At 38.2% G+C, this 23,457-nt stretch overlaps 1 protein-coding gene across 3 annotated transcripts; it reads left to right on the forward strand.

Moving 5' to 3' along the window:
• Positions 1 to 3,605: 3,605 nt before the first annotated feature.
• On the forward strand, positions 3,606 to 21,158 carry LOC124116605 (cell death abnormality protein 1-like). 3 transcript variants are annotated; one of them, XM_048401415.1, is made up of 9 exons: positions 3,606 to 3,655; positions 12,550 to 12,617; positions 14,532 to 14,759; positions 16,028 to 16,213; positions 16,645 to 16,782; positions 18,087 to 18,224; positions 18,315 to 18,455; positions 19,178 to 19,268; positions 19,976 to 21,158. In XM_048401415.1, the coding sequence occupies exons 2-9, from the start codon at positions 12,563 to 12,565 to the stop codon at positions 20,136 to 20,138; spliced, it is 1,140 nt and encodes a 379-aa protein (XP_048257372.1). In that variant the 5' UTR covers positions 3,606 to 3,655; positions 12,550 to 12,562; the 3' UTR covers positions 20,139 to 21,158. The 3 variants fall into 3 exon arrangements, with proteins under 3 accessions (XP_048257372.1, XP_048257373.1, XP_046333965.2); XM_046478009.2 differs by lacking the exon at positions 3,606 to 3,655 and adding an exon at positions 9,759 to 9,985; XM_048401416.1 differs by lacking the exons at positions 3,606 to 3,655; positions 19,178 to 19,268; positions 19,976 to 21,158 and adding exons at positions 9,752 to 9,985; positions 18,800 to 18,888.
• The last annotated feature ends 2,299 nt before the right edge of the window (positions 21,159 to 23,457 follow it).

A 23,457-nucleotide genomic window follows, 5' to 3' on the forward strand; every position in this document is an offset into this window, starting at 1 on the left:
TTTATATATGAAAGAGGTTGTTAACCTCTGGGTTATTGTCAATTGTAATCACGTCATGAATAGCCTGTAAAATAGACAGTTTTGTTTTATCAGATAATCCAGGATTCTGTTTCGGTTTCAGGCAAACTTTATGTACCTGTGTTTCGAGAACGGCTCTTTATCTCCGCCCCCGCCTTGTGGAATCAGTGTATTACATGTCAGACCAGGGACAGGACGTCACAGAAGAAAACAATTACGCTGATCTGGATGATGGATATGCGGTGATATAGAATCACATGATCTGGTTTATTTCACGCGCCTTAAATAGAATCTTAAATGTACGAAATCCATGATTGTGTATTGTTACTTATAGGGGTGGGGGGTGGGGGTGAATAAGAGAGTGATTTAGGTTCTATCCCGCTTTGATTATTTTAGTAATATCGAGGCCTGTCGAAACTGACGTTGGTCATAAAACTGTTCGTATGTTGGTGACAAACCACTTATGATTATCACAGCGAGTCTGGTACTCAAACATACGGCGACAGTCATCGGATCCTGAGACGGCTAAGGGACCACCTCCGCTGTCAAGTGGTATGGCGCCTGCCCGGAAGGTACGAAATTACGTTGAAAGATGGTACTTGTTGTTACAATGCCAGGCGCTCAGCATCAAGGGGCTAAAACAAGGACAAGTCACCTTTTTTATTTAATCGGCATTAGTCCGGACTAGAACAAGCAGCCACACACACACGCGCGCACACGCGCGCACACACGCACACGCACACGCACACGCACACGTTAAACACCTTTTCACCACATTTCACCTCGCCTGAGGGACGCAACACTGTACAGCAAAAGAGAAGAGGCATTTTAGGTAAATAACAGGATTTATTTCGAGATCTGTATGTAGTAACATCATGTATTATGTACGTTTTGTCTGCGATGTTGATTTCAAAAGCAGACTCATTTATGTTACGTTATCATTATTACGTATCTGCTTCTACCATGCTATAATTATACATTTATATATTTATCTACATTCATAGCATTCCCTCGTTATACCATCGCGTTCCCCCGCAATAATATTCATCGCATAAGTACAGCGAGGGAACGCTATGACTTTTAGTACCTTTGCATCAAGAGCATCAGTATGATCTAACTGCACGGGAAGCGGAATTAATAAAGTTTACGAGTACCGGACACAAAGTTTCCTGTCGTCCTCATAAAGCAGAACATCCTCAAGAAATCTCAAAGCAAATTTTATAAAACAATCACTGCAATGAACGTCATTGGCGTCTGTAAATTAAATTAATTCGAACACAGTAGTTATTTTTGGGGTGCATTTTATCGGTCTCATGACATTATGACTTCTCAATGCCAGAAAATGATTTTATCCTCATGTCTGAGTCTGAGATGTGCCGTTAACACAACATTAGACAGCCCCAGAGGTAAAGATGTTGTTACCTGTATAGGTTATTCGACGACTGCCTGATCTTCGGCATGTGCTGTCGCCAAACATGTCGCTCGTGATATAACTCAAAGATTAAGAGTGACTGAGTGATTTGGGTTTAACGCCGGCTTTTAGTTACATTTACATCACGGACTTTCATCCTAGTGTGGGTGGAAAAACCGAAGTGATGCAGGTCTGTTAAAACCAACGAGCACTGGTATGATGTTGACAAACAATCTAGGATTAAAACCAACAATCTGATGTTTCTTGCACGGCTAAGGGATGCAACCCTGCACACGGAATCGCATGCGGCGCCTCAAACGAATTGATCACCCGTGTTCCCTCACTGAATAGGACCTTAGAACTGTCATTGAGTAATTTATATTTTTTATAAAACATCTCATAAAAAAGGCCGACGTTTTGTAGAGAAATGTCAATTATTTTTTTCATTGTATTTTGATTCCCAGCACAATATCAAAATTCCTCGTATTAATGATAATGCAAAAATGAATAAGTTCCGAAATAATGATGGTGTATCCATCTAATGTTCCCAGTTCTCCAACTGACCCGTGAAGATTCCGGGGTAGAATAGGTTTTCAGCAACCCATGCTTGCCGTAAAAGGTGACTATGCTTGTCGTAAAAGGCGACTAACGGGATCGGGTGGTAAGGCTCGCTGACTTGGTTGATGCATGTCATCGATCCCAAATGCGTGGATTGATGCTCATGATATCAATCACTGGATTGTCTGGTCCAGACTCGATTATTTACAGACCGCCGTCATATAGCTGGAATATTGCTGAGTGCGGCGTTAAACAACCAACTCCCCGATCTCCATTTCTCCAACTTATCCTAATTAGATTTATTTTCTGAAATTCACTTGCCATTTCCTTATAGTTTCCGTCCTTAGTTGGTAAGTTGACACATAATGTGTCTGAAAAGGGGCAAGTGGTGCTTCATAACAAGTTCTCTCTGGATCCACAGAATCGATCCAAGCATAACGAACGGAAATCTCATTAAAAAAAGGTCTTTTATTTACACCACTCTACGTGAAGATCTTACCTCCACAAGTGTTTTTCAAGAACAAACAGTATAAAAAATTAAAACACTCTAACATTCAAGTCATTATTCAATGTACCAGGCCCTGCAAGAACACACTTTTATTTAGATTTCTATCCAAAGCCTCAAAACTCCTTTGGAAATACAGTATAGTTAGTTTTCGATCTGGATCCCCTGATCAAATGTTTTAGTGATAAAATCCGTAAAGAATAAGTGTGACACAAATTCACACCAGTCTGTGTGTGAGCGAGTTGGGTTAAACGCCGTTTTGAACACTATTCTAGTTATATCATAGCGTGTACGTCAGCTTAATGTAAAAGGAAAGCCCGACGTGATGCAGGTCTCAGACGCTTTCCACTTCAGTGAAACCCACCAGCACGGTTAGAAACATAATAGGGGAGAAACAATCATAGTTTTCTGGGGTGCCGAAGGGACGTAACTCTGCACATTGAATTGCGGCCACCCGTGCCCCCGCACACCAGTGGAGACTGCGAGCGTAGCGCATACAAAGTAGGTTGTATGGCGGAGGAAGTAAAACGGTCATAATACTTTGAGAATCATAGTGCTCTTCAATACTTGCCAAGCGAATTTACAAATTCGATGATGTCATTACCTTACAAAAAGTATTACCTTACAAAGTGTATTAATAATTCTTAAATCCGGACACTTGCTAAAATTTAGTCCAGATTATTCGGAATGAAGGGGATGCACTGTATCTCGTGTATACCCTCATAGTTGAAAGAAACCCTTTCTAAGATCCAGGTCAATGACTGCCCCGTTCAAAGTGTTTCGTATTATAAGCTTACTCTTGGGGAAGATACACACACAACTATGATGTTTTCTTTATCACCCGAGCTTAATAAATACATATTGGCGTTATGATTAATAGTGTCAGGGTCTTGTCGAGAAGCTCCATTGCCTTTATCTATTATTATGTCAATATATTTCATGTCATCACAAAAATGTTTGCAGAAGGGGTGTGTGGGGCTTCCAGTTCAACGCTTTCATATCTTATTTATCTTTACCTTCACAATTGTGTAATGTTAACTTCAGCAATCTTAAATGCAAACAACATAAATCCTGTAGATTTGACACATTGTACTGATCATCAGTTCCTGGTTGCACTTGCACACGCAGGGACGTCACATCAGAATGATTGTGATTTGTTGATGGTGAGTACTGACATCGAACTTGTTATTTTAAATGATTTGCTGTATGTATATGAGAATTAACTTAGGTATGATTAGGAGATAAACATACTGTGTTTTCAATGTAGAGCTAGGTTACCGGTGGATTTAACCCCGCTAAATTGAATTTGGAACCGAACGCGCAGCGTGAGGTTTCAAATGTTAAATTTAGCGCGGTTAAATCTACTGGTAACCTAGCTCTACATTGAAAACATAGTATGTTTATCTCCATTCTACCATTACTAAATAAAACGCGAACTCTTTGGTGTTAGCAAATATACTGAGTGAAGCGGCATGGGTTGAGTTCAGTGTTTTGAGTGGGTTATCGATCTCAATTACGGAATCACCGAACAAAATATGGTGCTGTATATACTCAAGCAGTTTGTTTACACCGTAATTCTTCACTCGAACATATGACAGGCATTGAAAGCATATAAGCACGGCAACTTGGTAAGCTTACATGAGGTGGGCATCCCTAAAGAAAACAAAGCAAGCTTTGCATGGCTTTCGCTCTACATCGCACGTCACCATTATGACGTCATATCGCTCATTGTGACGCAAAAAATATGACGTCACAGTCGTATATAGAAAAGCGCCAAATTCCAAGCTCTGTGTTGTCTCCAAAACGTAAATACATTCCCTTTGTTGATTTCTGTCGTGTTTTTCTTCACGAAATGTATTGCCACACATCATTTGAATACTGTAGTAACCGCATCTGTGCATTTTGTAACCTGTTATTGTAGATATAATTACTTCAATATACCTACCGACAATGGCTGAAAATAGTACTATTTTATGAATATTACTTTCCGCGGTCATGCGGCCGTCGAGCAGCTGTTTCAATCAGTTTATTGTGATTTAATAGCCTCTGATTCACCAATCAGAATCGAGTAAATTCCAAATTCATGGTAGAATATGGATTGTCCTTCTGTCAGCCTATTATTTATGTAGTACATGTTCAAGATGAAAAGCAGATTTTTATAAGCGTTTACTACTTTATGCAACTCGTTACTTGGAATTGTCCTCTCTAACCATGCAATATGTTTCGATAAATACAGCTGTTGTAAACAATACATGATCATATATTGCAGCATCTCCTTTTGTATCTGAATCCTATACTTGAAATTGCTTAGAGGAAAAAAAGTTTGTAATACATTCAGCACATAGACATGCAATGGTTTTCTTAAATTAACGCGCATATATGAGTTTACCAAAGTATATTTTTGAGATGAAAATGGTATTGGGTTATATCATAAACAAAATGTATTTGTTTGGGCAAACGTTATGAGTGATATGACATAGCAAATGAAACCATATGATAACTATTTGAGTAAAGCACACTGCTGCTGCTGCTAAAATAAACATTACTTACTTTAACACTACAAGACTAACAGTTCCTATACATATTGACATCCGGCTGTTGTTTGCGTTTGTAAACTCTCATTATACTCACGAAGTACACATTGCCAAACTGCTTCCTCTATATTTTGGGTATGAGATTCTAATGACATCTTCACCTCATATATGCCTTTACTTCTTTCATAATATTTTCATCTTTGACTTTTGATGTGAACTAATATTGAGCATATACATGTGCATATGGTATAAACGGCTATACCCTTCAGTTAAGGTTAGAATAATAACTTTAGGACACGTTACCATAACGATAACACGTGTCTTGGTCCCCTCTGGTCCCTGAAGTCGGATGTCAACAAAAAGACGTTAAAGCATTGAAAGCAAAATGTAACCTGATCTCTTTATTAGAGGGGGGCGTTCGGGTGGCCCTGTGGTTAAAGCGTTCGCTCGTCACGCCAAAGATCCGGGTTCGATTCCCGACATGGGTTAAAAGTGTGAGTCTCATTTCTGGTGCCCCCTACCGTGATATTGCTGAAATATTGCTAAAGCGGCGAAAAAAAATACTCACTCGCCTCATTAGAAGCAATGATGGTTTCATGACAACGACCCCATGAACGTTCATATGAATATAAAGCCCTGTGTGTAGGTGTAGCTTTGGAGAGGCCATGGCACACTGCAAATATTGTCCTTGGTCGTGGCATGATCAGCCTAGCGTGGTTTTCAATCCTAGATTTTGTCGATTATCATCATTGTCACTATTCCTGTCATGTTTTACCATTTAATCTAACGTCTATGAGTACGCTGAGCATCAGCTTTGGTTTGCTTTCGTCATCCACTTGAAGTTGTCACGCCATGATATAACAAACGTACTGCTCAAGGGGACGTTAAACAACTAACTCTTGCCTGTGTTGATGCACTCTCCTGAAGTACCAATTGCAACATAAATGTTCCTGGTGTCAGTTTTAATGCAGACTACGGAAAAGCGCAAGTAATGACGAACCATAATATCTATTTCCTTGCAACCGGCCACATCATTTTAATCAACACCGACAATTCAAAGAGATAAAATGGCGAGAGTTACCAATCCAATGACTTATGCATTACATTTTAGTTTTAAAAACAACAACTTTTATTTAATTAGTTGTCAACGATATAACTGTCAAAATAGGGAGTTAGTTCTTAGTGGTTACGAGGATGTGATTGACTGTAAGGCAAATACGTGACATAGCTAAGACGTCATAACTCAGACGTTAGTCACTTTTTTCGGCCGAGACCTAATAAATAAAAATGACAAAACCCTTTCCATAGTCACTAGAAATAAAGGAACGTCGTCACATAATACAGATTACACGCAACCACTCTACCATATGATATAAATATGACTATTTCACTCAACTTTGCGTGTTTGTATTATAAACATATGCAATGTAACATTTGGGAAATGAATTATCATATATACCGTTCTGTTACATCAAAAAAGTTCGGCTGTAAATGTTTCACTCGAATAAAAGAAGCGCATTTTGAGTTTCATGAGGTGATGTGCCAATGTTAAGTTCAAGACGGTCATCACATTAGTCCTTTTTGTTATACATAGAGAATCACACCAGAGTGTCTTTTGATATCAAATATATCAACACGAGTTGATAAAACTGGGAAAACTCCGAGGCTTGCCGAGGATTTTTGCCACTTTTATCAACGAGTGTTAATATTTGATTTCAAAAGACACGAGGGTGAGATTTTATTTATCATCCAACATCATTCTTCTAACTTTTTCAGTTTGTAGACAGTAATAAACAGTGTATTAAGTGTAAAAATGTTATGCTAACAGCTTCAGTAGCAGAGCCATTAGTGATGTCATTTGATTGTGACGTCATGGTAACCAATGTACTATTGTAGTGATCATGTGACCTGTTACTGCTCGACGCCATTCACTTCCTGGTTGCCGACACATGTGCACCTGTGCAAGCGGGGACGTCATTTGAGAACAATTGGGTTGGTGATGTGAGGTGAGTACTGACATGGGATTGGTAATTTTTGCTGTGTGCATATACATGATAGCTCCTCGTGTGAAGTCTATATACAATTTGAAAATTATGAATTGCAAAATGTCCTTCAGAGTTTTTATTTGTGCAGTACATATAATTCAGTACATAGCGATGCAATTACATAACGGATATAACGATTGTGTTTACTGAATGACAAATACTCAATCATTTCATGTTTGTCTGATTCATAATTATCCCTTTTTGCTCAAGATACACTTTTTTGAGATAAACGTATCGTGTTCGTGATTATATGACATAATTATTACTGCTATTATACATCAGATTTGTATTTGAAATAAAACCTGTATGTATGAGTTTACAAAAGCATACTCTAGATATAAAAAACAATATTGGGTAACCAATGAATCAAATTGCAATCATCAAATGTGAAATTGCTTGTTTTGCCAAACGTAATATTTTCATTCATGTGACATTACGTATATCCATGTTTTCACTCATTATGTTTCCAATTAAAATAAAATAACCATTTGATTAATGCACTCTTCTTCTAAAAGAAACTACCGTGTTCATTAATATGTGCATTACTTACTTTAAAACGTACAAGGTAAACAACACTGTATGTAAAAGGAAGAGAACCTTACAACGATAAGGTCTTGAGTTGAGTCAACTATGATGATAGCCAGTACAGTTTCCCCCTCCACTTGCAGTGGGGACGGCCGGGCAGCCTAGCGGTTAAAGCGTTCGCTCGTCACGCCGAAGACCAGGGTTCGATTACCGAGATGGGTGCAATGTGTGAAACCCATTTCTGGTGTCCCCCGCCGTGATAATGCTGGAATATTGCTAAAAGCGGCGTAAAACCATACTCACTCACTCACTCACCCCCTCCACTTGCAGTGACCAGGCGTTAAAGCCAGGTAAAGAGTTGTAAGGGCTACACAATATACATGACGACGAACATAACGTTAGTATACAGACTGATATCTTGGTGTTGGTATTGTATAAACTCTTACAACACACATGAAGTACCCATTGCCAAAATTATTCCACTATATTTTGGGGAATCCATTCCAATGGCATCTATGACACAAATATGTGTATTTGACTTCATTGATAATGTTTTCATCTTTGACTGATCTTGTGCACTAGTATAAGCATATACAAGTACATGTGCATATGGTATATCAATGTCCATAGCCTTCCTCTAAAGCTTGTCCATCCCAACGGACGCGTACGGTTTATTTAAATTAGATAATATCAAATATTTGCATCAAAATAATTGGTAAATTTAGTGGCTCATCAAAAGCTATTAACCCTCATTTAAACCTGTGTATTATAATAATAATAATAATAATAATAATAATAATATTATAATAATAATAATAATATAATAATAATAATAATAATAATAATAATAATGAGGATGGTGATGACGACGACGACGACGATGATGATACATTGATGGATCACTGAAAATCAGTGTTGACGTCGCGTATCGGGTGTTCTGCAAAAGGGTGCCGGCAGCACCCGCCAGTGTATTTGCATAAAAAGAAAGTGTTTGTCAGCAGACGCTGCACATCAGTACTCCTACCATGCGAGGGGCGGTCTGGTAGCCTAATGGTTAAAGCGTTCGCTCATCACGCCGAAGACCAGGGTTCGATTCCCGACATGGGTTGTGTGTGAACCCTATTGCTGTTGTTCCCCGCCGTGGTATTGCTGGAATATTTCTTAAAGCGGCGTAAAACCATACTCACTCACTCACTCCTACCATGCACGGCGACCTGTAAACAAACCAGACAATCAAGCGATGGACCAGAAAATGCAGTGACACGAGTATTTACAGAATTTGTAGAAACTGAAAATGATATATTCATTTTGAATTACGTCTGCTGTGTACGGGTGTAGATATATTGCTGCTTTTAAGTGCTTTTAAATGCATGAGAGAGTTTATGATGAAACTTCAGTTTACCATCAGAAACATCGGCACAGTTCAAGGAACAATAGAACTTCAACGCACAGTGCGTTTTAATGGGAATAATGGGAATACACACGGGTTTAAATCATAAAATATTATTAGATCAAATATATCAACTGTAAAGCTGAGATAAGTCAAAGTATCGATTCAGGGAATGTAGTCTCGAACGTCAATATCCGAAAACATCTTCATCATGGAAAGTTCACACATTTATGTTTGAGGGAACATCCACATACATGGCCACTCACATACCTTGCATAACTTTAACCCTCCCATGGTAGAACAAAACAAAACATTAGTTTTCACGGACAAACTACATACTACTCACAAGAAGTTAAAGAACACCCGATTCTTTCATATGTCATGACAGATTAAAGTTCTGGTAATGTGAAAGAATCGTGTGTTATTTAATTTCTTTTGAGTAGTAGTTACTGCTCAGTAAGGATTGTTGTGGTCCCTTCATATGATAGCATAGGTATTCTATAGATGTTTCCTTTGATGACGTTTACCACCATATCTTGATATTTGACATGTCGACGTGAAAACTATGCAGACAGGGTATTGCAGAGACCAGAATAGACAAACATTTAGTCAATGAAATCATATATTACACAATACCCTTCTCGACTCTAAAAATAAAAATAAAAAATTGTCCCCATGTTGATTTCATATGTGAAAAGGAACTAGCTAGAGCTGGCTAGACTTGCTTTTATATACGTTTCTAGATTGTTTATATACACAGGTATAGCAAAGTGTTATGTGGATAATACACGATATCAGGTGAGCCTTAGATATATGAGTATCGTTGTGTTACTATCAACCCCAAAGCAAACAATGTTAGCAGATATCATGCACGGAAGTGACGGACACAATGCCTCGATTATGTGAACCTAACCTCCGCTCAATTCACTTCCTGGTAGCCTACACACGGACTCCTGTAGAGACACTGTATTGCACAATTATATGACGTTGACGTGTGAGGTGAGTACTGACATAGTACAGTTCATTTAATTGTGTGCGTGTGTGTGTATCGACGGTAGTTGCTGTACGCGAAAATATTTATTAATATTATATTAATAGCATAGTCCGTTTGTACTTGATGATGAGCACACACCGTTGTCAACTGTGCTTTCCTACACTGTCCCATTTAACCATGTACTTGCTCTAGATTCATGGACGGCTTTTGTAAACACATGATCACATTTCAACTGCACTGCACCTCGTTCAAATATCTCTACACAAGCTTTCAACGGGCAAGTAATTTCACACCTCACTTGGAATTACGGGTGTCGGGTAGCCTAGTGGTTAAAGCGTTCGCTCGTCACGCGAGCCGTGTCAAGACCCGGGTTCAATTACAGACATGGGTACAAATTTTGAAGCCCATTTCTGGTGTCCCTCGCCCTGATATTGCTGGAATATTGCTAAAAGCAGCGTAAAACCATACTCACTACTTGAAAAAGCAGATTGAACCTGCGCGGATAGGATGGAAAATTTGTGTGTTTCAAGTTTTCCTAATATGTACTCTACCAATTTTTTTTTTTTAAAAAGACCACATCTTATGATCCTCGTAATCTGTCTCATGGAACTACAATGTGGATTGTGCCCGGGCTGGTTTGGCGAGTGAATGTATGTGGCCCATATAAAAGAGAACATGAAGATGCTAAAATCTTAGGTGCATCTCAGAATGCTCGTTTGAGCAAGTAATAGGCTCAATGAAAGAGTCCTGAAACTTACATGACAGCTTGAGAAACAACACTTAAATAATAATAATAAGCCTCAGATATATCCAGGCCAACAAACCTGATCTTATCCTTTTTTATCCCTATGAAATTATTTATATTATTGATTTTTCTGTCCCATTTGACGCTAATGTGATTGACAAGATTGAGGAAAAACATGGCAAATATGCAGACCTCACTTTCGAAATGTCACGCTTGCATCCAAAGTAACAAGTTGCCCGACTCCCCATTGTTCTAGATGCCTTAGGTTTGGTACCTCCCAATCTGTTGACTGACATTGGGAGTTTGGGGTTTGCTACCAGGAATACAGCCCTTCCGACAATCTGGGTAATACAGAAGGCTGCAGTGTTGGGGAGTCTTCACATTCTCCGAAAGGTTCTGGGTTGGTTCGACAAGGCAGCGCTTCCTGGGAGAAGTCCCATTCGCTGCCTGGGCTGCGTGTAGAGGGGGCAAGGGCCCTGAGCTGATGATGAGCCTAATCAGCCTGACTGTGTCAGGATCACCCACACCCTCTTTGCTGCATTTTTTTATTTTAATCTGTAAATAATAATAATTATAATAAAAAGCGACAAACTTTCCATTTTCAAAAGAAATGTCTGTCAAAAGAAGTGTCCATTGTACGATTTCGACCATGTTATGAGCATGTGTATGAATCTAAATAGTGATGACACCGGGCGTTGGCGATAAGGTGGGTGTATCCTACATAACTGTCAGTACATTGTGGAATGCATCACAATTATGCAAAGGAACATTAAAACCTTTTCTCGTTATACATCCAGTTTAAGATAAGTCTACAGTTCCACCAAATTTCTCACATGGTCTCAGAAACATAATCATTATGCAAACAAAAATAAGACATGGTGATAATGAATTATAACACGATGTTGGGGACCCTCGCCATCTGATTGGCCGTTAACTGTTGTACAAGGCGGACCAAAAAGCATCGTTTTTCAGTCCATTTTACGCTTGAAAAACTCGACGCTTTTTCCGGACAATTTCAAATTAATCGATTTTAATGACTGGTTAATCATTTTTCCGTCCAATGTCCGTATACGGAAAAAAACGACGTTTTCGTTTTTACAATGATAGATGCTTTGTATTGTTCACTTGATTCACTTGATAGTTGCTAACACATATGCGCCAGCCATACTAGAGGCACTGTGAGGTGCTGATTTTTAGAGGTGAGTTCTTTCTGTTAATGTTGTAATGTAGTCATCTGTATAATGTGTTAATTGAGTCATACGAGAATATGTATACATCCATTAGATACAATGCAGATTATTATTTAAAATCATATTATAAGTCTTTTCCCATAATTTAATTTTTGTTCTCCATCATCAAACTAATTATAATACGCCCTGATATAAAACAGCGATAAACATATACTCACTCACTCACTCACTCACTCACTCACTCACTCACTCACTCACTCACTCACTCACTCACTAAGTGAAAGGGTTTTGTTTCACGACGCTTTGAAAATGACAGAATATTTTAATGAGTTATATCACAATATGCCAGGCGACAATAGGTTTCTGGCATGCCTAAAGGACGCAACTCTGACTCCTTTTCATGATAGGATCATTATGATGTATTAGTTCGTTTAGAATAATATTGCACAATAAAAACAGTTTGGCTTGTGCATTGTGATAAAAGGATTCGATACTCGAGAAAATTTAATGTGAAAGCTACTCAATTCTGATACAATAATCGACGTGTGCTGGTATATTTGTGATAAAAACACACTCTGGTAAGATCCGCTTTTTATGACATCAGTATTATGCAAGTTTATTGTTGTCTTTTCAGTAAGGTATCCGACATGGGTTTGGTCTGGATGGGACTGCTTGTGGCCTGTGTCACTGGTACCCTCGCTGGTAGGAACGTTATCCATAGAATGTGAAATAAGTATAAAAAATAAATATTTGACTAACCTGTAGGTTTGATTCACAAACAGTTACCTATCCAAAAACCCTGTCTACACTCTCCAAAAACTGAAACGCACAGGTAGATTTTTAGTAAATCTATTGTACCTAATAAATTCGATATATTTAATTTAATATCATAGATTCAAATATGAAATTATGGAGCTCGATAGGCACATGTTGTACAAAGGCATTGATAAATGTTCATTGTCATGTCAAATAAGGCCACAAGGTGGCGCTGGACTCAGTATCTCGTGTGACCGCCCCGGGTAGCAATCACGGCTCTGCATCTCCTCGGCGCTGACTGGATAAGTGTACGAATTCTGTCTTGCGGAATTCTGCGCCATTCTGCTTGTGACGCGTTGGCCAGGTGTGGGAATTTCCTGCGGCGTGTTACGATGTGACGTGCACGTCGATCGAGTTCATCCAAGAGGTGTTCGATTGGGTTGAGATCTGGAGATCTCGACGGCCAGGGCAAGCCGTTGATGTTGGCATTATGGAGGTAGTTTACCGTGACACGAACTGTGTGCGGTGGAGCGATGTCCTGTTGAAACAGCTCCCTCTGACGGTCAATGATTGGAAGAAGGTGAGATTGAAGAATTTGAATCGTGTAGTGATTTGCTGTCATATTTCGCTGATCCACAACAAAGTCAGATCTCGTGGTGTAAGATATGGCCCCCCACGGTATGACACTACCGCCACCGAAATTGTCGAATTCACGTACATAATGTGGGGCAAAACGCTCATTTCGACGACGATAAACACTTCGTCTTCCATCTCGCCGGTGAAGAAGAAATCATGATTCATCGCTAAACCACACTCTCCTCCAGTTTCTCAAATTATAAGGTTGAAGGGTATGTCACCAACGCAAGCGTCACTGTCGATGGATCTGTTGCAAAACAGGGACGACAACTGGTCTTCTGGGTCGGATTCCAGCCTCGCGAAGATGGTTCCTGACAGTCTGGTCCGATATCCTCCTCAAACCAGGGATGCGTCCTGCAGTCTCCGTAGCTGTGGCATTGCGATGATGTAAGTGGAACAGTCGAATGTAGCGATATTGTGCAGGGTTGGTAACTCTTGATCGGCCGGTTCTCGGACGGTCTGCAGTGGAATTGAACTGTGTGTATCGGTCCCAAAGGCGGCAAATTGTGCTGTGGTGGACGTGACAGTGGCGTGCAACAGAAGACTGCGATTCCCCTCTTTGGATAACTCGTATGGCGATGTTACGATCGGCAGCGCTGAGTCTCGTCATTTTCGAACTTGAAAAAATGTTGACAATTGAATGACAAATTATTGGCTTATGCTTGCCTTTTTTTAGCCTCTACCTAGGGTTACGAATACAATAACTTGCACGTGTATTTTGCTTTACTGTTTTCCTCCATTACATTTTTGAAGTGTGAAAACAATGCCTTTAAGTCATTTCAAATCGACAATGGCTGCGTTTTGACACACCGTTTGTCGAATATCAGGCCACCAACATTTTCCAGTAACAAATATCTATTATATATCCAGGATTTGTTGTGTAGTCAGGTCCAATGAAATACATAATACATGTCCGTTTCTTATTTTTGAAGAGTGTATATGTTCACTGTTATGTAGGTTCATGTTTGAATCAGTAATGCTCACTATCAATCATGTCGAGGTACCTTTATACAAACAGATGCTGAATATCACTGTAACACCACTCGTGCCTGCACCCTTTTCCCCTCCACTCACTGTAGCCAGGTCGACAGTCCAAACAGATGCCAGGAAGGATGGTTTGGTTAAAATTGCCAGAAACGTGAGTGTGAGGTCGATGGGTAGATGTAATATCGCGAATACCAATCACCGATCATTGTGATACTGATTATGTGTTTATATTTTTAGAAAATATCGCGTTTGGAAGAACATGCATCCAGAGCAGTACATTGTACGGTCAAGCAAATAACTACGGAGCAGGACTTGCTGTAGATGGCAGAGCCACCACAGATGCCAGGAGCACGCCACAAACATGTGCCCATACACGAAATGAGACAGATCCTACCTGGACTGTGAACCTGAAAACATCACGTCCAGAAAAGATACAACACATCAGACTCTATCTACGTGACGACCGTGAGTACACACACATATAAAGGTGTAAGGGTGATAATATATATATAACTGCAAAATGCAATTGTTGAGGAGTAGTTACTGTGAGGAAAACTAACGAACGAGGAATTCCTTTTTCACAGCAGCAGTCGATCACTTCACGACACATCGGATTGTTTAAAATACGTTTGTATCAGTTGCATTTCTCGTAGAAAACACATAAAAAAACGTTTATTCCTATCAGATTCAGATAATAAGGAGATATGCTAAATTGAATTTGGAACCGAACCCCTGGCGTGAGTTTCCAAATATAAAATTAAGCATCTTTACTTCTACAAGTAACATAGATCTTCATAGTTGTGGTATGTTCATCTATATTATACTATGTTTTAAGTTCAATGTTTTCAGTGGGTTGTCTGTCTGAATTAAGGAAACGACGATAAAAGTCATTCCACAAAGTTTGGTTTTCGAAAATTTTACTTTACTTACATTATAAACAGGCATTAAAAAGTGTTGAAGCCAACCTGAAGTGGCCACCCATAAAGAATATCAAGCATGTCTCGCAAGGTTTAGTACCGCGTCGCACGTCCTTAAAATGACATGAGACCGCTCATTATGACACAGGAATTATTCTAATTTGTTGTTTGTTTCTTGTTTAACGCCGCGCTCAGCAATATTCCACGCAATTGGGATACGATGACATTCATCAACCAAGTCAGCGAGCCTGAACACCCGATCCCGTTAGTCGCCTTTTACGACAAGCATAGTCGCTTTTTACGGCAAGCATGGGTTGCTGAAGACATATTCTTTCCCGGATCTTCACGGATCGGAAATATTCTAAAATGCCTACGTACAATAACTGAGAAAGATAATTATTAGTTTAATGAATATTAGCTTCATAGGTGATGCGGTCATCTAAAAGGCTGTTTCAATCAGATGCGGTTATTGTGATTTGATAACTTTGTTTCATCAATCAGAATCGATGAATTTCCTAATCAACCAAGTCACTGTGCCTTACCACCCGATCCGTTTGGTCGTCTTACCCGAAATCCCCATAAGCAGCCTTCTTGAAATTTTGACGTCAAGTGGCTGCTATGTTTTGCAAGTACTCACAATGACCTTTCTGGTTCGTCCTGAATTGATCGTGCTGCCTCATTACGTATCAAAAGTTGAGTTTGAAGTTGTTATCCAGATCTGGAGGTGAGTTGAAATGGGGTTTAACACTTACACTTACTGTTATTGCATTTACATAGCGATGTTCTTGACTTCATTTCTACATTCATTCTGTACAGTTCAAGAAAGAAACAACGGCATGCAGGTTCTTGTTGGCAGCCAGATGTGCTACAACTGGTCGTCAACTGAACATCCTCCTCCTATAGCTTACGTCACCTGCCGCCAGCCACTGACAGGAACCACGGTCACTATACGGATACCTGGTTCCCTGAAATTCCTTACTTTATGTGAAGTGCAGATATTTGGTATGTCGTGGCTATTTGAATTCACATATTTCGACATTGTGTCATATAAAATGAACTATATAGCTCTCCCTATCCATTCAGGTACGAACTGGTTTGTTTTTCATGAATAAGAGCGGAGAGTGCTTTTATCTCCAAACAGTAGTTCACCAAACTTGTTGCTCCTATTGGGACGTACAGTCTATACTATCACTCCGTATGAAGTTATATGAGTTGTTCCAAAGTGATTATAATCACCAGGAGGTGTTACTTTGTTACTTTCTTTACATGTATGTTGGACATAGAATATCATATATCAAAATGATAACAATAAACAGTAAATACACTTTATAGCAAAACTACCAAAATCCTCCTCGAGCATTTCAACTTATATTCTATAAAAGAGCAATTAGACAACAACATGAATGTCTTTGAATATGGTAAACAATAATCAGTTTGCAGTGATGGATGGTTTTCTGAAGATTGTGACAAACAGTGCCGGTGCCTTAGCAGTACTGAAATATGTGACAAGATCTCTGGTCACTGTTCTAGTGGATGTTTCCCTGGATATCATGGTACCGACTGCCAAACAGGTATGTGCTGAAAATGGTATAAAAATAGAAATAGCATTTCATGGGAGCCATTGGGAGATATCTCATGTACGCTCAGGTACACTGTAATTATGTACACACAAAAAGCTTGCGAGTACAGTCATTGTTTCTTAATCTTTGTTGGGGCACTGAGTGGTTTATTTTAATGCATTTTTTAAAATGAACAGTTTCGTACCATTGAATTCACCCCAAAACGTAATTTGCTGTTATATTAATTGGTAGATGGACTAATTATCCTTCATGTTCGAAACCGGTGATTCAGTGAAAATCATGCATAACAAGTTCGAATAACCTTCCTGTTGTCAGTCAGTCAGTCAAAATGTACAGCTATTTGAATTGTGTGAATGAAGAACAGGAATCTAACAATGTATAACATTGATTGTCGCCATAGCGTTGATGTCATACTATCTGATAACATTGCGACATTTACCAAATTGAAGAAATTTTCAACGTCGAGTTACCATGTTAACAGGTTTGTACAGTCGAACCTCACTTATCCGGACAGTTGTGTTTTCGAAATATTAGCCGGATAAACGTATTCCGGATACTTAAATCCCTTGTTAGTTAGATCCCCTACCCAAATTCTACGGAGGTAAACAAATATCTATTGTATGATGTATAATATTATTCGCGAATAAAACTACATCGTATCAGTTCAGCGAATTCAGGTCAACGAACAGGTGATGAAATTCGCGTCTGTGAAATAGCAATCACCTGTACTCACGTTTCCTCCCAATCTGCCGGTAATCCAGTTAGGAAATGCTAGAAAATATAACTTGTGATGCAATTTTCGGAATAAATTTTATCCCAAACTATTATTATATCAAAAATAGTTTATTCCAAGATCGCTTTTTTTATTTGCGGCGTTTAATATATCAATTTCAAAATAATGATTTCCCGCTGTCTTTTTATGTTGGCATATAATAGTCTGGCTACAATAAAAGTGGCTTTTAACTAGTCAAAGTATGGCATTTATGATATATTTTTCCCGATTCTCTACCGCCTAACGTTCTTTTCAAGGCGTCAGTAGTGTGCTGCGATCACTCACGGTTTCGATTAAATTACTTTAAAGACAGAAATGTAACTATATATGGCCATTGAGGTTAGTAACACATGCCCCAATGAATGAAGTTCTTCCTTAAGTTTATCGTGTGGGACAGTAGTGTACACAGTTGAAAATTAAATGTTTTACGTAACTGAACGTCTTTTCTGAGATTGAGAAACTTCCAGCAAATCCTTAGAGATTTTGAGAATGCACATGCTATTACTTCCGCTTGTGTTTACAGCATGTGCAGATGGATCCTTTGGTAGCAACTGTAGCTCCCAGTGTGGACACTGTCTAGATGGTGATATCTGTGACAAGACACACGGAACATGTCGTGGAGGATGTGCAGCAGGATGGATGTATGGCACATGTCTACAAGGTGGGTTTGTGTCATTTTAAGTGAAGGCTAATATTGCTTGCAGAATACGATTACACCATGTGTTCATAATATGTGTGTATGTGTTTGCAGCCTGTCCAGATGGTGCCTATGGTATCAATTGTGCCTCCCAGTGTGGAAACTGTCTTGATGGTGTAAGCTGTGACAAAACAACAGGAACCTGTTCTAGGGGCTGTGCATCAGGATGGATCAATGATGACACATGTCTACAACGTGAGTACAAATGATGGCTATTGCCGTTATATAAACACATGGAATTACCCTCAAGGTTAACTAGAATCCATAACTTACATATCTGATATTTTCCTAGCCACGTCATTCATGCCATGAACTGTTCATGGACAAACATGAAACATTACATGCTGCAGTGCCATGTGGTTGTACATTGTCACCATATGTCCTGACGGACTTCATCTTAATTAATTATCTCTGCTACGGCACTGGTAAGTTACGGGGAAACGCCTGAATGTGACAAGACAAAGAGTTCTGCTCAGAACTTACATGTGCAATTGATACGCATCAGTTTACTTAGAATCGTGTGTATTGAGTGTGTACAGAGTGTGCCGTTGGAAAGTATGGGATTAACTGTACACCACATTGCGGATTATGTAAAGACTCCACGGCCTGTGACAAATAACGTGGTGAGACGATGCAACATATGTAATGAGATGATTCGATTTACCAACCTTCCCCTTTCTTGCATTGCATAAGGAACGAATGAGATATACGTAAGATTCTTCGCAAACAACACACGTGAAGGACAATATGTCCTAGGATTAAATATGATCATAAAATGTCTGAATATTGTTTGGTGTTTAACATTGATTGCAAGACATGCACAATGCAGCTTAATTTCAATAACGGTTGTACATAAAGCTTCTTTATGATGTTTTCTAAGCTAGGTTAACATTTGTGTGTTTCTCGCACCGGTACAGGTGAGGGATGCAACTGGGGAATTCCAGTAGCAGCCACCCTTGCTGTGTTGCTGATCTTCACAGTGATTGGGGGAACCATATATATCAGACGGTAGTATAATTTGCAACAATCATACAAAGAACTATACATTTAACAGTGTAAAAGAACATTTCTATTTTTACTCATCTGTTAGGGATTCTAAGGCTCAGTACACCTACTGATCTATTTCTCATTGTGTATGAAAATGGTGTCTAATAAGGGATATTATAACTTGTTAGGCTTAGACCTGGACCCTGTCAAAGATCGCAAAAATATCCTTACATTATAGAAATATACCCTTCCCATAAGAGAATGCATACTCACCTCACAAATAGTGTTGAGGATTTTGTAAAACCGGTATCCTCTCCAAGATCAAGTAGACAGTTTGTTTACTTTTTATCCTCTCTATATGCAGATCCAAGTTATGATATGTTGATGGTGTAATATTATGGTGTCACTTTAAGGGAACAAAATTTCAACATTTCAAAACATTACAAATTAACGGGTGCACATTGTTAAAAATCCATTTTCCACACAATTATTGTTTTGACTGAGAATAACTTGTCAAAATGTTTTTCAAACTATATTTTTAAGGCACTTTCGAGGTATCAGTTTTACGGTTGTCGTCCCTGCGTAATTCCCTATGTTATCAAAACTAATGTTGGTTCATGTAGTACAGGTGTTTAGCGATACAGCTTCTTCGTCACATTGAATGATCTTAGACATTAGATTATTTAACTGTTCCCGTACTAAATAGCAAAAGTTATTTTGAACGTCAGATTGATGAACCAACTGGAGAGCTTGAAAACCAAGATGTCAGAGGGACACTATGTGAATCTTGATGAGAGGACAAAGGTTCCAGCAACAGAAAGTACCTACGAACATATCGACAATGCTGCTCCTTACTACAATACAGTTGATCATGTTCAAGATGAAATCTGATGGGTTTACCATTCATTATGGAGGAGAGGATTTTACACTACAGATATATATACTTATTACCACGGGGTACCAGGTGAAGAGGTGTCATATTTAAACTCATGTCTTATACTGTAGTTGTTTTCATTGAAACATAATTATATACATAGAAAATAATCAACTTATCCTACATTACATACACTTTTCATAAAAAGATTAATGTTTTAGATCTCGATCGATGTAACTTCGTGTAGAATCGACTTTCGCCTGATGAATTTGAAAAAAAATCTCCGAACAAGGAGAATCAATCTGGCCTTTAAAAGTTCATACATACAGTATACAAAAAGAAACTTGACGAATGCAGACTTTCTGTACTTTGTGTGGTTTAAGGTAGACACGATGTATATTGATATTGTTTCGTTTCCCTTAAAATCTCAATTCGGAGCTGGTGGGAACAGCATCTAAATTGCGCAAGGGCACGTCTATATTTGAAAATTGATAATTATTTTAAATATGTTCCTAAGCCGAAATTTGTTTTGAATAAACTGTAAAGAGTTGATTTCGAGCTTGATGAAAGAGCTGGGTGCCAATTTTGAGCATAAGATAATTTTACGGACGGAGTATAAATTCCGACAGAAAGCTGGAGATATAGAGGATTGACCACTGTGTTCGGTTGTTACCGAAACATCTACAGACTCGTGATTAATCTGCCACAATTAGAACTCGGCTGCCGAGTTCTAATTGTGGCAGATTAATCACGAGTCTGTAGATTTTTCGGTTACAATGTGAAAAAAATAAACCACTGTAAACCTTGAAATGGGAGAATAATAAATGAAAATGCATTTCTTATTTTGTCATATGCCCAGTTTATTATCCCAAGAAATGCTAAATAATTATCATTAAAATTAAGCTAGCTATGCATATTGGGGCTCTTTATTTGCTATGATAATATAACAGTTGCATTATTAAAGAAGGGTTGTTTTTTCAGTAAACATGGTAAAAAATAAATCTTTGGTTTAAAGAATTTACTTGAGACAAACATAATTCTACATGTCCTAATACTCTGTATTCTCAGTTAATTCTGAAAATAATTAACTGTGATATTGAGTTTCTACCTAAAACTAATAATATGAAATTAATTTTGAGATTATTTCATCTTATCTAAAATAAAAAATATATTTTAAGATGCATAAATGGACATCATTGTTGAAAAAAAAAATATTGTTTTTAAAAAAAATCCCTAATAAGGTTGATTGGTGCCCACCATCTGTATCTTCATCATTTTGTCTGCTCCCTATAAGAAATCAAAATAGTTAAGAAAAAATATAAATACATTATTATATTACTTTCTTGAGTTCACATAGATTTAGGTATGACTTAATACATTCAAGTTTAAACGTGGTAATGTTGTTTTTTCTTAATTGTCCTGAGATATTATGTTTAAATAATTGAAGTCTTCATGTTTAAAAAACAACAAATAATTATAGGCCAAAATACATTAAGTATATTGATCTGGAATAACTCCACCTGTTGAAAGGGAAACAAATGCTGTGGTTGCGAAACATCTTGGTCGTGAGATGTACGGTCCGTCCGGCAAAGACTGATCGTTTCCTGCATTAAAATTTAGTATTGCTTTATTTTGAGTGTTTATTTTCTTAAAATATGAAATTTAAGTCTCGGTTATTTTAATATAACTATGAAATATGTTTTTGATCGATCGGCTCTAGATCAACACTTTCTTATGTGGTTGATAGTTATTTTTTTAAACAATACCAAAAACAATATGGTTTGTTTCACTATTTCATCGGTATTTTTACATGAATTAATTAACTGTTTCATTAGCTTTGTTATTAGCCTTGAAAACGCCCAGTAAAGAATGTACCGGAGTGGCTGACCTGGTCCCGTAATATCGATGCGGTATCTCGCTTCGGTTACCGTCTACCCATTCTGCAACTGAATCTCGTACATTGGGAAGCCGAAATTCTCTGATATATCTCCACATATCATACCCCTTCTTCCCCTACAAATATTCTCTCGGTCACCACGTTTCGGAGATCGAAACATCGTCACTACGGTAATGTTTAGCCAGCTGGGGAATTCCTGTACTGGACGACCTGGGGTATCCCCGATCCGAAAATAGTGCCGTCAATTATTTTTAGCCAGCTAATCCAAACGCGATGACACAACTCTTCACTCTCAGCCAGCCAATCAGATTGGTGAAAAAAAATAAACCACTGCAAATAAACCACTGCTGGCGATTGAAGATCAAGCCCTGTTATGGGAGAAATTATTTATAAATTGTTGTTCCCATATGTAACCAAAACCAGCAGAGAATAGGATGTGTTTTACTTTTGATGCCCAGTTAGTTTTACCATTACTACAGTCTAACAATAATTAGTTACAACATTTCTTTACCAAACGTGATTGAGGCATATTAATTATTTTCCACCAATACTTAACAACATATTTAAATGCAAATATGTACATTGGGTGTCTTCCGCATTCTCCTCAACGTGGTTTGCGGATGACTGCTTTAACACATAAAAATCTCCTACAATCAAACATTTGTACAACTTCTATTTCTATGTAATTATGAACACCCCAAATTACAGAGCCATACAATAGAATTGGGCTGATTTTGGAATCAAATATTTAAAAAAATAGATAATGAGGTAATGGATTTAATAAAATGATTTAATAATTCTACACAGAACCTTTTTTGCCTGAGTTGATGCACTATTTACATGAGCAGACCACAGTAGTAATCTAAATAATAATAATCCCAAGTATTTGTAACATGAAACACATTCAAGCTGATGCTCGTTAAAATACCACTTTTTGTCTCTTGATAAATTTCCACAATTTTTAAATACAATGATTTTAGTTTCAGCTAAGTTAACAGACAAGTGGTATTTATCACAAAAACGACTTCAAACATTAATTCCTTTTTGTAGCCCATAGACAGTGTCTGCAAAAAGGACGATATTATCTGCTAGTAACAGCAAACATACCTGTATGATATCAGGATGCAGCTGCACCCCTGGCGCACATGAAGATTCTATTTGTTCAGCAAGCTCATTTTTAAAAATAGGAAATAAGAAAGGGTTCAACATGCAGCCTTGCCTGAGGCCTGAAGGACAATCAAAACTATAAGATTATATGTTTTTTGATTTAACACATCCCTTCACGCAACTATAGATAGATTCAAGTGCAGTTAACATCTTGGGTGAAACTCCCCTGTATTTTAATATAAACTACAATTTAGATCTGTTAACAAAGTCGAAAGCTTTTTTGAAGTCCACAAAAAGCGTATAAAACTTACCACGATTTTTTGAAAGGTAGT

The sequence above is a fragment of the Haliotis rufescens genome, unplaced genomic scaffold (genome assembly GCF_023055435.1).
Source record: "Haliotis rufescens isolate VD_foot unplaced genomic scaffold, xgHalRufe1.0.p SCAF_22, whole genome shotgun sequence".
Lineage (NCBI taxonomy): Eukaryota > Metazoa > Mollusca > Gastropoda > Lepetellida > Haliotidae > Haliotis > Haliotis rufescens.